This window comes from Brassica napus, chromosome A3 (genome assembly GCF_020379485.1).
Source record: "Brassica napus cultivar Da-Ae chromosome A3, Da-Ae, whole genome shotgun sequence".
Lineage (NCBI taxonomy): Eukaryota > Viridiplantae > Streptophyta > Magnoliopsida > Brassicales > Brassicaceae > Brassica > Brassica napus.
The window spans coordinates 521087-538853 of NC_063436.1; the positions used below are offsets into that span (position 1 = coordinate 521087).

At 34.8% G+C, this 17767-nt stretch overlaps 2 protein-coding genes and 1 non-coding gene across 3 annotated transcripts; 1 reads left to right on the forward strand and 2 right to left on the reverse strand.

The window, feature by feature from the left end:
* Positions 1-100: 100 nt before the first annotated feature.
* Positions 101-5879, reverse strand: LOC106428533 (serine/threonine-protein kinase CTR1-like). Its single transcript, XM_013869290.3, has 15 exons — positions 5131-5879; positions 3935-4236; positions 3700-3841; positions 3347-3450; positions 3007-3212; positions 2372-2635; positions 2156-2196; positions 1932-2000; positions 1749-1849; positions 1574-1658; positions 1382-1480; positions 1096-1164; positions 865-996; positions 675-769; positions 101-574 (listed from the first exon to the last, which is right to left on the reverse strand). The coding sequence occupies exons 1-15, from the start codon at positions 5719-5721 to the stop codon at positions 478-480; spliced, it is 2397 nt and encodes a 798-aa protein (XP_013724744.2). The 5' UTR covers positions 5722-5879; the 3' UTR covers positions 101-477.
* A 900-nt stretch (positions 5880-6779) lies between these two features.
* On the forward strand, positions 6780-6862 carry TRNAL-UAA. Its single transcript has one exon. It is a non-coding gene; the product is annotated as a tRNA-Leu (tRNA).
* A 185-nt stretch (positions 6863-7047) lies between these two features.
* LOC106428522 (glucomannan 4-beta-mannosyltransferase 9) lies at positions 7048-11855 on the reverse strand. The gene is made up of 9 exons (XM_013869282.3): positions 11072-11855; positions 10843-10941; positions 10500-10752; positions 8594-8704; positions 8374-8510; positions 8121-8234; positions 7771-7970; positions 7493-7684; positions 7048-7398 (listed from the first exon to the last, which is right to left on the reverse strand). The coding sequence occupies exons 1-9, from the start codon at positions 11399-11401 to the stop codon at positions 7236-7238; spliced, it is 1599 nt and encodes a 532-aa protein (XP_013724736.1). The 5' UTR covers positions 11402-11855; the 3' UTR covers positions 7048-7235.
* Positions 11856-17767: the final 5912 nt, after the last annotated feature.

The window sequence follows — 17767 nt, forward strand, 5'->3', positions numbered from 1 at the left end:
AAAGTTCAGAACAATCTTATGGGAATTCTACAGTGGAGAGAGAAGCAAATGTATATCCAATGAATCATATTGAGTTTGCAAAACCCATGACAGCAGCAGCTACACAACTTTTTTTTTGTTGGGACACTCTTAGAGTCTTAACTATTAGTTTCAGCACTTTTGATGTACAACAATGTAAGTAAAGAAACAGACATTACATGTGGTATCAAACAAAATACTACAACAAAACCTTGCTTGCTTACCCCTGGGAGGAGGTAGATAACATAATATCCCTCACTGTTTCCATTACTACTTTTTCAATTACTTTTTTTTGTTTCCTCCCTGTGACAATAGTCATACAAGAGTTTGTATAGGATAAAACCGATAGCTCACGAGGCATGTACCTTACAGCTATCTTAACTAGTCCCCCCTCCTGGGAAGCAAAAGAATGCTGAGAGTATATGTGCACATCATCAATGATTATGATCTGTTTGGACTTCACATATCCAAGCGATTAGGTGGAGGAACCGCTGATTTAATCAATGGTCTTAGCAAGTCCATTATTGTTGCAAATGATGGACGCTTCCACGGCTCACTGGCAATGAAACAATAATAATGCATAAACATGAAAGGATATTCATGGGAGGAAACAATAAAATGAAGTTTCGGAAAAAGAAAGATATTTTGTAACGTACTTAGTCCAACAAGTCTCGATTATGGCTGCAACCTGAGGGTTCAGATTCCGTGGGATCTCAAGCCGCTTATTCTTGAAACCAACCGCAGCTACAACCTATGGAGACATTTTTATTCAGTGAGCAATATAGTTTGTTATGAAATGTAGTTACTGAAAACTTGAAACTGAGCTGCTTTCAAATGCAAAAGTACCTGAGCCGGATTCAAATTACCCCACGGTTGCTGCAACGTAGCAAGCTCCCACAAGATGACCCCGAAGCTGTACACGTCTGATTTCTCATTAGATTGCTCATCCCGCAGGACCTCTGGTGCCATCCACTCGGGCTGATAAATCAAAGCCAATCATTTTATTTATCTTCTACTGAATTAAACTAGAGTTAAGTTCTTCAGCTTGTTATTTAGCTTCAAACAGACTGAACTTACGGTTCCAGCTGCCGTTTTTGACGAAAGAAACGTGCTGGCCTTTAACCTCGAGAGACCAAAATCACAAACCTGAAATTCCACAATAATTAGAAGAAATGATATTTTGCACGAGAGCTACAATAGCGTGTGACTAATGCTTCCATAGGTTAGAGTAGACTAATGCCTTTTTGCAGCGTCTCCAAAATGGTTTAACATAAATACTCTAAAAGCTGAACTCGAAAGAAGAATGGTATATATACTAAAAAAGATCAAGACAATGGACAAAATAATTAATTCGGATTCAAACCTTGACTGTGTATTTTTTGTCGACCAACAAGTTTGGAGATTTTAGATCTCTATGTACAATCGGAGGATTGCGATTATGAAGATAATTCATCCCTTTGGCCTGCAACAAAGAATGACAAGAACGTTCGATGAGAGATACAAACCAAAATAACAAGGTGATCAACTCAGTTATAAAGAAAGGTGTCAAATATACCACATCATATGCCATACTCAAGCGGCGTCTCTCATCCAATTGCTCCCTTGCTCCACTTTTATGTAAAAGTCTGTATAAACTTCCTCTGTTTCAAAGAGAGAAATGTATTAGCAATAGACTAGGGTAAAACTCTACACTCAGTACACAGAACCTTCAAAATCCAGCTGAACAGTACCTTGACAAATACTCTGTCACTATTGACAAATTTGGAGGTTGAGTGACAGCACCCATGAAGAGAACAATATTAGGGTGGCGAAGGCGTTTCATTATTGCAACCTACCAGTGAATCAAGATCATGAAAGGCATCAGTACACCAAGTTCGTTACCATAAAAAACGATAAAAATTTAAGTTGTGCACCTCTCTCAAGAACTCATTGACACGCTCAGCATGGAAGTCCTGCTCCATGAGAATTTTCACAGCAACATCCTGAAAGTGGGTGGAGCATAATTATGCAATGATCAAAATACGAATTCTTATTGTGATAGTATTGGAAAATCCAGAGAGGAAGATATATTTATGATATACACACTTTAAAAGCCAAGAAAAATCAGTCATAGAAAATTCAGAGAAAAAGTGCTTACCGAGCCATGCCACTCAGCACGGTGAACAGTACCAAAGGAACCTGAAAGAACATTAGCTCAAGTATAAGTGGAGGCCGGAGGGATTAAGATAATCTTGAGCTCTCGGAGAAGAAAGTAATCTCTAAATGGGAAGCACTTTTCTTATTTCGTTTGCGAACAGAATCACTGCTTTTCGTTCATTAACTAAATCACTGCTTTTTGGGATAAAATTAATACCTGCTCCAATCCTCTCTTTTATATTGAGATCACACCATGGGATGTCCATATCATCACCATCAAGTCCAAGTTCCCTGTTAGCCCTGTTCAGAACCGGCTGATTGGTTGGTGGAGCACTTATAGGTACTGCTTCTTGGAGTTGACTTGACGCACGCATCATGTTCTGTGGAGGCATATTAGCACTGGGAGGGAAAGACCCACCCCCATTTTCTGCCATAACGTCATTTTCTCCACCCCTATGAAACATTGAGAATCCCATATCATCTACAAAAATTCAAACAAATAGATATAAGAAATCAGAGTCCAGAAGACAAGTTATTCACATAAAGGCATCAGATATGCTAACATCACTCCCAAGAGTTTAAACTTCACTAGGAAATCCAATTCCAAAGCAAAGCACACACCAATACGAACATCCACATCCCCAACCAAAACCCATTACAAACAAAAAAGAGACAAAAAAACAAACAAAAGAATCATTCTGTGATTGCTAACCATTCACATATCAAAGACATAATCAAGAAATACCCTAACTGACGGGAGATTCCACTTTTAGGGAAATAAAAAATGAGATGTAAGAAGCATGCAAACTGTTAGCATACTATTCTTGTTTTTTTTTTACTAAACGGGAATACCTGATGCAGGATCGAAAACAAGATTCAGAGCTTGACTGTCGGTGAAGTATTGTTTGGCTAGTGACCTATAATCAACTGCAGGTTCAACTGGCCTGGGCCGCGGAAACCGCAAAGGTGAAGAAATTGAGATAGTTGAGGGACCATTTAGCAAGGAGTCGGGCTCCCACAAGTGACCAGGCTTTCCGACTAAATCAACCAGATACTCCCTGAAACCCAAACAATATTTTTCCACATTATAACCTGATGAGAAACATCTGATGCCATAACTGCTCTTACAGAAAGAAAAAGCATAACCAAAACGGTAAAAAAAAAGCACAATAGAAATCACTTGGACACGTACCTATCAAGCCCAAACCTGACAAGGCACGATGCAGCATCGTCTCTATCACAATACTTGCACCCTTTTGCAATTCGACAGGGTAAATCAATTATGTCAGCCAGTACCTGCATGTACCAAATGCAGAGATTAACACTTAAAAGAAAAGAACTACAAAAGGGATAAAATAGCATACAAAATAAATAACAGTAGTTTTCTAGCCAATAACACCACTTTAAAGAAATGATTGTTCGAAAAAGTTTCTTCACAAGTATTACAATACAAAGAAATTAATGAAGCAGGATAATTTATATGATCATTCCAAAAGATATGTCTAAAGTGACATGGCTATGGATAGCATCGAGTTGGGATCTCACTTTGAAGAGTAAAGCTCGATGTCTGCAGAGTCCAACAGAGAGGCTACCTATAGGAACCACCACTTTAAAGCATTCTTTTAGACCATTAATGCACTCCTTCCACATGGGAACCAACTCATCTTCCCCCATGATAACTGGACCTCTGAAGGAGGTGAGAATTACAGATTACCGACAACATGATAAGTCAGAGGAAGAAATAAAATTATTACTTCAAAAAGATTGTGCGAGTACAAACCCCATACGGTTGCAGATAAGTTTTGCCAGCTGATCAACAACCTCCTTTGTGGTTATGCAGCTACAAGATATGTCGTGGACTCTATTGTGAAGTTCCTTGAAGGCTGGATCACTACGCCGATCGACTAAGATAGCTTCAAGCGAAGAGTCAGCACCGGAGTCAACAGCTCTCAATGATCCAATCGAAGGAATGCGGCCACTTTCATGTAGATCAATGCATAAGGTCCAAATATATGGATCCAGACCATCAATCATATAAAATCCATCAGGGACTTTATCATAGTACGATAAGCATCCATTGACCTGATGCAGTACATAAAACAGTCATATTCTGCAATGCATCTAAGACACTATATTCCATCTGTTACTATTTTTCTTTTTTCACTATCAGTCAACTCAGGAACTGTTAACAAACTAAAACGAACTGCTCATTTAGGGAGTAAGGAAATCAGCTGCATACACCACAGCAGGTCTAGCTTTAAGGGCATCTCCATCCCCAGTTCCTACTCCACTTTTTACTCTACAATAGAGTGGGAAATGGAGTAATGAACAAAAAATAAAAGATTACTCCATTTATAGAGTAAGAGCATCTCCAACCCCACTCCATATTCTACCCCAAAATAGAAAAAATGGAGTGTCAAATGGAGTAATGAACAAAAAATAAAAGGATTACTCCATAAATGGAGTAATCCTTTTATTTTTTGTTCATTACTCCATTTCCTACTCCATTTTCTCAATTTTGGAGTAAAAAATGAAGTGGGATTGGAGATGTCCTAATGCTTTTATTTTTTGTTTATTACTCTATTTCTCACTCTATTTGGAGTAAAATATGGAGTGGGGATGGAGATGCTAATGGGTTTTACAGCTTCATTTATGAGCTCTCTACTAAGCAATTTAGATCTAATGTCCAACACAAATGACAACAAGTATTTCACTACCCAATCCATCACTTGTTTGCATAGAGACTCGTACTGACCAACTCATCCCAAAATACACATTGATAAACTCAACCTCTAAACCTTCAACAACTCCTGAAGCATCTGATGGCATTAACAATAACACCTAAGACATTTAAAACTAAAGAATTCTATTTCTCCCAGATCTCTTTTACAATACCAAACAAGAGAACCATATCTCTATAACAAGTTCGTAAAACAAAGCTAAACATAAAGGAATAATATGCAATTAAACCAATACCCAGAAGCGATGTGAAACGGTTTCAGCTGAGCTAGGCGAAGTCCTTAAAGCAGACTCATCAGGCACAGGATCCAGAAAGTTCGGATCGTCAGCACAAGTAGCCTCAGAGGAAAGCCGCAACGCCAAAGCAAGCTGCAGCTGATAACTCTCCTCCGTCTGCTGCGCCCAGCTCTTCCCAGACGCCGACCCCGCACCCTCCCCCGCCGCCATCTGAATCCTCAAATCCCCTCCTCCTCCTCCTCCACCGCCGCCGCCGAACCCCACATCCAGAGGAAACCCCGCAGATTCGATCTCGCTACTCCCCGCCGCAGCAGGGACATAGTAATCCCCGGATAACGAGCTCTCACCGAAGCTGCTCCCGCTCGACTGCCTCTGCAGCCCGAGAGGGGAAGCGTACATGTTCCCAGCCCCGCGATTCGGATCCCAATCGAATCCGCCTTTAGATTTCCCGTTGCTCCCGCCGCCGCTACGATTCTCGCTGGAGAAGGAGTCATAGTGAGGGGGAGGAGCTCCGGTGACGGAGACGGAGACCTGATCGTCGGGGAATTGGGTGAGGAGAGTGTAGTTGGATCTTCTACCGGGCATTTCCATTCGCGATCTAGAGATGAGATCTCAAAGCCCTAGGAAACCGCCATTGTTGTTGGGCGAGAGCTAGCTTAGCCACTTGTTTCTCTCTCTCTCTCCCTCTCTAGTTTTTCATTTTTTTTCACCTTTTTAAAATTCTCTTCCAGTTATCAGAGGAAACTGTTGGTACGCTTTTGTTGATAGATTCTTGATAGTCCTCTTTTTATGTCCCTCTTTTTTGTGAAATTTCTGAATTTTAATTCATTATTTTTAATTTTATGTATTTTTAATTTAATTTCTGATTTTTAATTTAGTTTTTGAATTTTTTATTTAATTTGCTGAAATTTTTGTTTGGTTTTCTATTTTTATATTTAATTTCTAGATTTTTTTTATTAAATAATTATCTTTGAAAAAATCACATCCATCTTGTCATTTTTATATGATGAACAAGTTAATTAGATTGAAAGTTTTTTATAATACAAACGTTATTTTGAAAATTAAAAGTAATAGTTAAAAAAATTGAAAATAGTGTATTTTCAGAATTTTTATGCGATTTTTCATGTGGATTTTTTGTCCAAAAAATAATGAATTTGGTTTAACAATTTGTTTTTTTTTTCTACCGATCAGGACTAGTTTGAGAAGTTATGTAAATGGGGTACAATTGTACTTTTTATTTATCTGTAAATTATATTCTTTGTTTAAATTTATTTTAATTTACGTGATCTTTGTTGCAAACTAGAACGTAATATTCTATACCTTTTTGACCAAAAGTAATATTCTACTCACACAATTAATTTGGTATTAGTTGGTGGAATGCAACTGTAGTTGTGAACTTGTGATATATAAGGAAAAAAATAAAATGTACCAAAGTAGTGCTAATATTGGATATACATAATACTAAATTACTAAGTCTTTTGAAGGCTTTTCTCGTGCAAACATGCCTTCTGAGATTTTAAGATAGTAGCCCAAAGGCGATCAATCAAATGTAGTAGCCCTATGGGCCCCGAAAGAGGGCCTGGTATAATTATTTGGTTTACATTGTGCTTCCGTATTAATAGCTACCAAAAGAATACAAGTATCGTCTAGCAGGTTTGCCCGAGTGGTTAAGGGGGAAGACTTAAGTTCTTCTGCACATAAGTGCGCGTGGGTTCGAACCCCACAGCCTGCATCTTTTGTTTTTGTTAATGTGTACATGTCCAATGAAAAAGAGAGTGCAAAGATCATTTGTCTACAGATTGGTTTGCTCTGATCCTCCGGTTGAAACCTTTGTATCAAAACTAGGTCTACCGCGTCCTTATTCATACAATATGATGATTTCAATACAAAGAAAATGGAATTAAGATATTTTCTGCCTTGCCATAAGCCAATAACTCTATTGCTTTTGAGAAATCTGAAAGTATTCTTATCTTCAACACTACACACCATCATCAATTCTCTCTATTCACACCAACAAGAATTTTAAAAAGAGAAGCCAAATGAAAAAAAAAAAAAAAAAGGAGTAAATCATCCTCTTATTCTCGAGAAAACTCATTTTTTTTCCTTCAAGAGTTAGGCACAATCGTCCCAATTTGCCCTAATCCCGCAATGAAGAACGCGATTGCTTGCGCGAAAAGGTATAGGTAATAATGATTCTTCCCAAAGAACACGTCATAACATCCCACAAAGAACAAATACATTCCTACGCCAAGTTCCAACACATGAATCCTGCCAAAAGACACCAAGAAAATAGTATTAGAATGAAACGAAACTGCAAGAGATTTAAGTATTTGGTTTGCTTTTACATGGGAGAAGTTTTTACCTATCTCCGAATCTAAAACGAAGCTTCTTTAGAGTCTTGGTTGCGGATTTAGCCTTAAGATCTCCTAGTTTCTCAGTAACAATCCACTCGTTAACTCTACCACCTTCGAGTAAACCGATGAATGTAGCTTTTGTTCTGTGGAGAGACATCACGTTCTCGAATAGAATCCAAAACACCATAAGATGCAATGACCTATAATAAGACATATGTAAGCAACAATTAGAGGCCAAATGAGACGTCGCTTGAGCAGCAAGAAACTCTTGGAATATTATTTTTACCTTGGTGTACCGACGGCGTTAAGCAGAGTAATGATGGAAGGAATGTAAACCGCTCCCCATTTCGGTACGGTTACTTCCGGTACAAGAACCGTAGCCGGTAAGACCACACAATAAAAGATGAAGGTAACAATGTGTGCCACGATCTTTCTGACCACGAAGAAGCTATATATCACATGAACTTTCTTCCATAATGTCACGTTCTGCCAATAAGAAGACCGAAGTTTTTATTCCGGGGCACAAGAGAAGGCTTGATATGTTTAATTAGTAGTTTGAACCTTTGTTAACCATGTAAGTTCCGGTTAACTGACCGGTTCGATTTAGTGTGGAGGGAGATAGAAAGAGTTAAAAACCTTGTTGGTCATGATTTCGAGTGCCATTTTCCTGAAAAGATTTGCTGGACCACATGACCACCTATGCTGTTGATACCTATACGCCTTGAATGTACTTGGCAACTCGTTTTTAACCTATAAATTTTAAAAACCATATATATCAATTAAACTGCTTGTGTTTCAAAAAAAAAAAAAAAAAAAAATCAATTAAACTGCTTACTTAGCCACAAATTGACACATATACACATTGTTAGATAGTAAAATGTATATATACCTTCAAGGAGCCAAGGTACAAAAATTTCCAACCCTTGAGACTAGCTCGAACGGCCAAATCCATATCTTCCACGGTCGTTCTATCTTTCCAACCACCAGCTTCGCTTAATGCCGATATTCTCCATATTCCGGCAGTTCCTAATATTATTGTAACCAAATATTATGACATTGTAATAAGTTAAAGACAGACAAAAAAAATTCAATGAAGATAAAAAAAATACCGTTGAAACCGAAGAAGGCGTAAGTAGAAGAACCAACTTCTTGTTCGACCGTAAAATGATAATCCAAAGACATTTCTTGCATCCTTGTCATCAAACATTCATCCGAATTTACTGCAATATTAGAAAAAATAGAGTTGAATAATGGAATTTTAATTAATAAGTATTTTGCATATTACACAATCAATTAATGTGGCATTGATGAAGACATTAAAAACCAATTGGTGACATTTAGATCAATGTTTTCAATTATCAAATCTTAGACAGCTCAGGCGTCCAATTAGATTTCAACATTAATTTTGTCAATTTAGCTCACATGATCTATGCTACTATGTTTTAGTATAGTATTTGTTCTTGTCTACAAGTATAACTAATCAAATAAAATAAAACTGGTTTCAATAATTGGTCGTATCAGATTTGCAATTAAGAAAATACCAAAAAACAAAGTCTACTTAAAAAAAAAGTGAGTGGTGAGAATGAGAGTGACAGAGACTAGTAGAAGAGAGACCAAGTAGGTTCCACGTTGTTGCACATGGAAGATGACTATTCTCGGCATACTATTTTTACAATATCACAAAACAAGCCCCCATGGACCTACACTTCCCATTATGTTCTCTGCACTCATTATGGGACACGACGACGAGGCCAGTGAAGCAACACCACTAAATCTACTCTCTAATTTGATCATAAAACATATTTATTGTTGTTGGTTTTCTGAATTTTAATATGTCGAGTTGTCGACTAATGTTTGGTTGCTGCAAAAATTAAGAAATTAACGAAGAAAATCTGCTTCTTGTTCGAAGAAAATACTTCAGTTTCAACTGTGTTAAATACTACTCTTTCCGTTCCACAAATATAGAATTTTTAGTATTTTCATACATATTAAATTATCATAATAAATATATTATTTTTATAATTTTTAATTTTCAATAACTTTGAACTAATAGCAATTCAATAAAGTCAATTTTTTTTTTTTTAAGTTTACAATTTTTTCATAAAAAATACAAAAATACATTTTTGTGAAATAATTTGTTTTTCTAAAAAATCTATCTTAAACCAACCGAGGGGGTATATGTGGGGCAGCTTTTTGAACGCCAGAAGTTATAGATTCACTGGTGGAAAATCTATTTTTACTAACTCTTGCAGACATACCAAATACAAAGGACAAAAAATGAAATATGGCAGTAGTTAGAAATTGATTTTGCCCTTATTATATGCTTTCTAGATCATTTAAAGTATTAATTGTTAATAAAAGTGTTTTTAGTTTATAGTTGAAGAAAGTGGTTCCACATTTTAAAGCTAAAGCACAAAGTAATGAGTAATGACGAACATAATCGATATCTCAACATCAAGATCCGCTATGTAGGTCTTTACTTGGGACCTAGCAATAAAACACCCACCGACACTTCTGTTAATGTAACTAAAACTTTCTTTATGCAAACATAATCTTATTTATTAAATAATTAAAACCTCATAATCATATCATGTCATAATCATATCGTGTGTTATTGTTTTATGGTGTTTTATAATATGTTCCTAAGTTCTTACAAGGTTTCATTTGTATTTAAATCTAACTATAGGTATTAGTTTAATTCGAACCATCTCCACAATAGTCGTCCATTTAAAATGTCATCAATTCACAATCAACACACATAGTATGTCTAAATTAACTAATGTGCATTGATCACATGATTCTGTAATTATTATTAGTATTCGATTTGAGTATAATTGCAAAAGGTTGTACAGTTTAAAGTACTTAGCCTAAAAAGGGAGTAGTAATTGAAATTTTTTTAAAAAAGAATATCAAACCCGTCTCTAACTTTCTAACTAAGCAGTAATTAGATTAGCCATTATCAATCATGTGACAAGAAAATGTTAAAATAATAAACAGAATTTTTTAAAAAATTACCGAATTTCCAGCGAGCTTGAACTAAAGCAAGCTTAGGGTTATGGAGGAGGAACGGTACGGTTCTCCAGAGATAATCCGGTTCAGGCTGAAAATCAGCGTCGAAGATTGCAACGTAATCACAGCTTTTGACATAACTCTTCTTCATACCTTCTTTCAAAGCTCCAGCTTTGTACCCGTTTCTGTTATCTCTTATCTCATACTTTATGTTTATTCCTTTACTCGCCCACCTGCTACACTCCTTCTCCACTAGATCCTGCCCAAACATCAAGAACAAGAATAAACTTGTAACTCTTCGAAAAACCCACGTCGAAAAATTAAATCTTTGGGGAAAAAAGAAGCTTACTTTGATCGTTGGATCAGTGGAATCATCAAGAACTTGAATAACGATTCTATCAGACGGCCATGAGAGCCCACAAGCAGCTCCAATAGAAAGCTGATAAACCTACATTGACACCATTTAAACAATCAAATTACAACATACCAAGCTCTAAAAACAAAACAGAGTATGAAACAGAGCATGAAACAGAGCATGAAACAGAGTAAGAAACAGAGTTTTGGTTAGTTGATGGTACCTCTCGTTCGTTGTACATTGGGATTTGGACAAGAACCATAGGATAAACAGAGTTACCATGCTCGATGTCGTCTTTCATTGGTTCCCATTTGAAGCGTTTCTCTGGCTTCCGACCAAAGAGTTTAACAAGAGAGATTACTATTCCCATGTAAACCCTTTCGACGAAAAGCATCACCGACATCGTTAAGCAGATGTAAACTGCGAGCCTAAGGACTGGGACGATCAATGGAGCTCGAATCTGATCCAAGATCATTGTCATTTGCATTGTGATGTCGTCTCTGTATCCCATGAACGAGTCCGGAATCACGGCCGACGAATCTCCCAGCTCCATTTCTTCTTACTTGGACGACAGAAAGAAAAAAAAAACAGAGGAGGAAGCAAGAACCCTAGAATATATGTGATCCTTGTGAAACACGCAAGAAGGTACAATGTGATTCTTTAAAAAGTTTCTTTTGGCGTAAAGAAATCAAAGAGGACGGAACAGAGAGACAGAGTTTTTTTCCGGCAAGGTGAAAAATCTCTGTCTTCTCTGCCTGAAAACACTCAGATTGTCGGGAACAAAGAGAATTAAACTTTTTAACTTTTGTTTTTTAATGTTTATATGGTTTGGTAAGAGAGGAAAGTTAATAATAACGAAAGGTGGAGAAGGAGAAGATGATTCTTGGGAAGAAATAAAGAAGAGAGGAGAGAGATCTATAAACGGAAACAGAGAGAAGAGTGTGTGTGTGAGAAATAAACAGAGGTGAATGTCTTTATATAAAGCATCTCTGCCTTTGTATTGTTTTAGAATAATCATTTTCATTTTCTCTTTTGGTTTTACTTTATTTTATTTTACAGTATGTATTTTTATTATAGATAAATTATTTTTTTGCTCCATCAACCATAAACTTGCTTTATCTATATAAGTACTAGTAAACATTGTTGAACATCAAAAACATTATTTAAGCAAAAATTAAAACATCACAAAACATAAACGATGGCCGGGATGGGAGTTTATCGAATTGTTATATGTAGTATCATTTCTGTTTTTGTGCTTTATTGTTAGTTTTCAACTTTTATTTTTTTCTCCAGTTGACATTACCAAAATGTAATTGACTAATAACCACCGTGAAGTGTGTATACTGTTTTTTTTCTTGACATCGTTTGTATACTGTTATTAAACAGAACATTTTGGATGTTTATATACATAGGTCAAAAGAGTTTGGTAGATGTCATAGTTGGTAATTTATTAGTTTAGAACTAGCAATTAAAGGCCAAATAACATTTTGTGTGAGGTTCAATACAATATGAAGAAATAATGCTTGGCGTACACCAATGTTCTACAATTCACATAATGTATAACAAGTTTATTCCAATAGGAAAGTGATTGTATTTATTCTTTTCTCGAGGAAACAATATCTCGTATTGTTGTCCTCTCTCGCTACAGTATAACGTAAAACTCACGATTATAGAATGACCAATTGTGTAGTACAAGTATTGAAATCATGCAGTGGTCCATATATAGAGAAACAGATATAGGAGTCTCAGTTTTGTCTGTGAAGTCCATTAAGGTGTTATGTGTAACAATATTAATTATATGTGTATTGGTCGAATAAGTAACAAATATTGTATATACATTCACACTCTTTTAACGAATCAATAAGAAAAATAAACAATGTTAATCATGAAAGAGCTGGCTAACATTAATTTGGATTATGATCTATAATTGATAGTATTGGTTTTGTAGTACGTTAGTTTTTTTTTCTTGGACAGCTTGTAGTAGGTTAGTTATTGTTTTAGAAAATATCTGATAATAATGAACAACAATTCAAAACTGAAAAGAAAATATGTTGCTAACCAATAAAAATTGACCAAAAGCTCCAGAGTTGATAAAGATTACTCAAGATGTTTCAGCAAAGCACATTTGTTTTATTGTTAATTGGCGATGATGCCGCTTCATCTAGCACCGACGGTACCATTTTGTTTGTATACATACATCATCAGTTTTAATAGCTATCATAAATAAACAAATAAAACATTGACTAAACATTTTAGTAAACAAAAAAGTCAATTCTTTCATAAACTTCGACGCACGTTTCCAGCTTTGTTTATCAATCATTTTTTCTACATGAACTTAATGTTACTAGATGGATCTCGTTCTAAAAAAAAGGTAGATGGATCTCGATTGTTTTCAGACGGTAGTAAGATGGAACACACAGCGGGAAAGAAAGGACTGCCCAATAGCCGACGTTGACTGTTACCTATTTAGAACGTAGATGGTCATTAGTTTTTTTCTTTTTTGTAGTTATCTTGCATTACTCTATGTAGTTCTTTGCTACGAGACTCTATGTCGTTATGAAATTTTAAAACACAATAAATAAAAACGTATTTATTCAAAACTTTTTTTGGTCTAAATTTATTCAAAACTTTTGAAAACGTGAACTTGACATCTAGTTACGATGGAATGTAAAATAGTTTGTGGATCAAAGACTTGTATTTCCTAGTCATCACGGCAACAAACATTTCACTTCACGAAGATACTTTATTTGGAATGATTCATTTTCGGACCGTACGTCCAGTTCCAAAACATATATTAAAAATTCAAATAATTTAGAAGCTTTTACCCTTTTTTTTTGGTTCGTACTTCTGATAGGGTACTTCGTGTTATAATCAGTTATTAAGTCAGTAGATTGACAAATTAAAGTCTGTAATTAGTTGGCATGTCATGTGAGAACACATACCGAGATAATAATCCAGCATATATACATGAGTTTGTGATAATATAAAGTTACAAACAAACTTGAGTTAATTGTTACATAATTACTAAAATCATATAAATTCTTACGTCTTCGCCAATATTCTTACAAATATTCACTATTAGAATATAACTTTTGTACGTGACATAACTCATATATTGCTTCTTAGACTTAAGCAATTTGTTAATTTGAATTGCATATATGCCATTCTTAAAAAAAATATTTACAGTTGGCTTTTGATTTCTTGGAATGTGAAACAAGTATGTATGATTATATCTCTATATTATTATGGTAACTTAACCAATAATGAAAATTGTGGTCTGAGGTATAATAATGATAATACAAATAAATGAATAAAATAAATAATTGGAGAAATAAAATAGCACTACATATGTAGTTGCATGCAACCTGGAAGTAACATGCAGTGCCATGCAAGTAAATATAATGTAAAGGGACCAATTACCACATGGGTTCTTACAATTGAACTTTGCTTCTTTCACTCACAGTTATCACTATTCGTTTTATCTTTCATCATTTTAAATAATTCTGAATCTTCGATTTTTATATCAATAAGTTACGTGTCTATTGAACTAAATCAAACATACGGCTAACTATATGTGATTTTCTCAGTAAATAGCTAGAGACACATAATCCTATTCCGAAAACTGATGATAATGTATACACTTTATCAGACAAAAAAAATATATACGATTTTTATACAGAAAACTAGATAGATTCTATGATTTCACTGTAAAAAGGAAATAAAACCAACTGGATTGTATGAATTTATAAAACATTTTTATTGGTTTTTGGGTTTTGAAATTTTAAAAGATCGAAATATCTCGAAGAAGGTTAGGAATGTATCTCTTTGTAAATGTTCCTACTCATAAAATATGTGATCGACCTTGTTGCTCTCTACCCCCATGAACAAAACATTTACAAATAGAATGTTGGGTCCCTAGAATGTTTGTTTGATTTTCAAAAGAAAAGGTTGTACATTTATTTTATAATTAAGTCTTTCAAAAAGAAATATGGGTATCTATGTTACTTTAGATATGATAACTATATTGTACTCCTTCTGTTTTTAAAAGATACATATTCTAAATTTTTCATATATATTAAAAAACTCATTAAATATACATTATTTTTTGTGAATAACAATTTTTCATAACTTTTAACCAATAAAAATTCAATAAACACTATTAATTTTTTTGAAACTTATAATTTTTCATAAAATCATACATTAAAAAAGTGAAAAATGTATCTTTTTGAAACAATTTCTTTTTCTAGAACATACATCTTTTAGGAACTGAGGGAGTACTAAATAAGCTATAATAATTATGAAAGTATTCAAAGAATCAATCAAGTTTTGTAGAAAACATATCGAAGGAACTAAAAAATAACAACCGATGGGATATAGAATTGATATCCTATCTACTTTGCCACCGAAACTCTCCTTCTCTCTATTTATTTTAGGGTGTTATTTCAACTTTTAATTGTCGGCATATATATTCTGTGTCTATATTATTACATTATACGTATATGTTGATTTTGTAGAATGATTCTTCTAGTCTTCATCCCCTTTAAAAGCTATGAGGGGGTTGTTGAGCCTCCTAATTAAATATTTAATGGCTAAACTTAATTAGCATAAAACCCGATCATTATGTCATTCATTATAATTGTTGTAGTTGCACGAAATTGAAATAAACAAGTCACAAAAGAAAAACTTAAATGATATATATTTAATCCTTTCTAAAAAAGATCGCCCTTATATATTTTTACAATAAACAAGAACCATAAAGATTTTTTTTTCTTTTTGACGATATAAAATTATAAAGTAATTTAAAAAATACCTTATTTATGTTTGGGTGTGCTTGCATTACATAATACTTCGAGAAGCTATCATTGGATCTGGTTAAAGTTTATAAACCACTTACTTAATGTGTACAGTTTCGCTCCTATAAGGCGAAGGAGAAACCACACCTCAGTCTTCATCACTCTATTTCTCACCTACTTCCATGTTCCAATACTAATTTTGTTTTTAATATTTATATATACAACAGGAAAGTTCATAGGTCAAGTTTTTTTATATATAACTTTTAGGTGGATTATCATATGTTAAATACTTTTACCTCTTTTGACGAAAGCATAGCCATCTTTAATATTCTATTAATTAGTTGTTCGTTCATTAATCGAACAATCGTTCTAATACTTTTCCATTTACAATATTTTACGTACATAAGCTGACTAGACTTAAGGTGGGCTGAAACAAAACTACGATGCTAGTTACGACGAATGTGAGTTCCAGATTAATCTGAAACGGCAGATAAAGGCTCAACAGCAAGCAACATGGCACGTGGGAAGTTAAACTTTCTATCGAAGTTGATGATGTTAGTTGTTACCTTTGGAAGATCGTTTAATCAAGTAATGAATAATACTCGAGTTTATGAAATAATGGACCGACACTTGCACTAAACTCTTGAAACGTTTACGATTATTTTGCAAACGTAAACGCTAAAAGGAGAATCTTTATTCCATGTGAACCTCACATTCGCGTTTGTTACCGTATAGATACGTTGGAAGCGGTTATTCTAATTGGGCTAATGTTGGGCCTTATTTACTAATACAGTGGCCTTACACGGACTCAAAGCAATACGACGTCTTGGCAGTAATCTACGGTGACTTCGGCGCCGTCGCTGGGTGGTGGCGGAGGCGTGATGGAGCTTGGAGTGCTTGTGCACAGATGATACAGAGCTTTAACCTACAGCGTCTCACCGTTCATTCACCTTGAAGTATGTTACAACTTACAAGTGCTCATTGATAAGATGCATATATAGTATATAGTCCACTCTTTCCCTCTTTTCTCTCAACATTTATGTTATGTTTTGATAGGTTATTACGTTGGACATTTCTCTCGTATGGTGAAGGCAATGCAGCACGGGAATCCCTTATCGATTACACATGTATCAACCAAACTAGAGCTCAAAGAAGCGATTAACTTGCTCCTGAGTAACCCTGAGATCTTGGAAGCGAATCAGGGAGCTTCTAAAGAGGCATATGAATCTCTATCGAGCTGCATTGTCTCTAGCATTTGGAATCTTCTCAGTTGCTAGTGTTGGATAATTGATACTATAAGCAAAAGAGATTATGAGATTCTATTTTCTTTAGCCGTCAAGCAAAGCGCCCGTGGCCTAATGGATAAGGCGTTAATTCTCGTTTTTATTTTTATTCTTTCTATATTAATTGGATATATGTGTGTTTCTTCCTACAAACCATTTTGCCAGTCTCATATCCTATGGATTTTGAAATTTCGAATTTGCTATCTAAGTAAATTACTGCAAATTTATTTACTCTGATTCTTCAAATGGCCTTTCCAAAATGTTCATTTTGTTGGTTTGTAACTATCTTTAAGCTGTAGTTAAGGTATATGGGTTATGGAGTTTCAAACTTTAATTTTGGAGGGTTTAGAGTTTTGATCCTGTTTTTAAAGCGTGAGCCGTAAGCCTCTTACTGATTCTCTGAATGGTCTTAGATTTCCCATTTACACGTGTTTAAGCAATATGGCCGCCAGCTTTGTCCCATAACGGTAATGGAGAAAGAATCATTCTTTGGTTCTGATTCTGAAAGAGAAGACTTGCCTTGAAGTGAATGATCTTTGCATGCTTGATGCAATATGTGGAGATACATATTTTAAATTTTAAATTCAGATGTATATAGAACGTGATCATAGTTTGAAAAACATAGGATACTATACAATACTTCTCGTGGAGGAATAACTTGTTTGCCTATTATTCATCATCAATATCTGTTAGCATGTTAAATGCTTTACTATAGCTTTGTCATAATTATTTATATCCAAAATTTTATCCATCAATTTATTACAAGAATAGTTTAATATATTTTGTGACTTCGTTAATAATTATTCAATGTATAAGTGGGTTAGTCTTATGGAACTTGTTCCC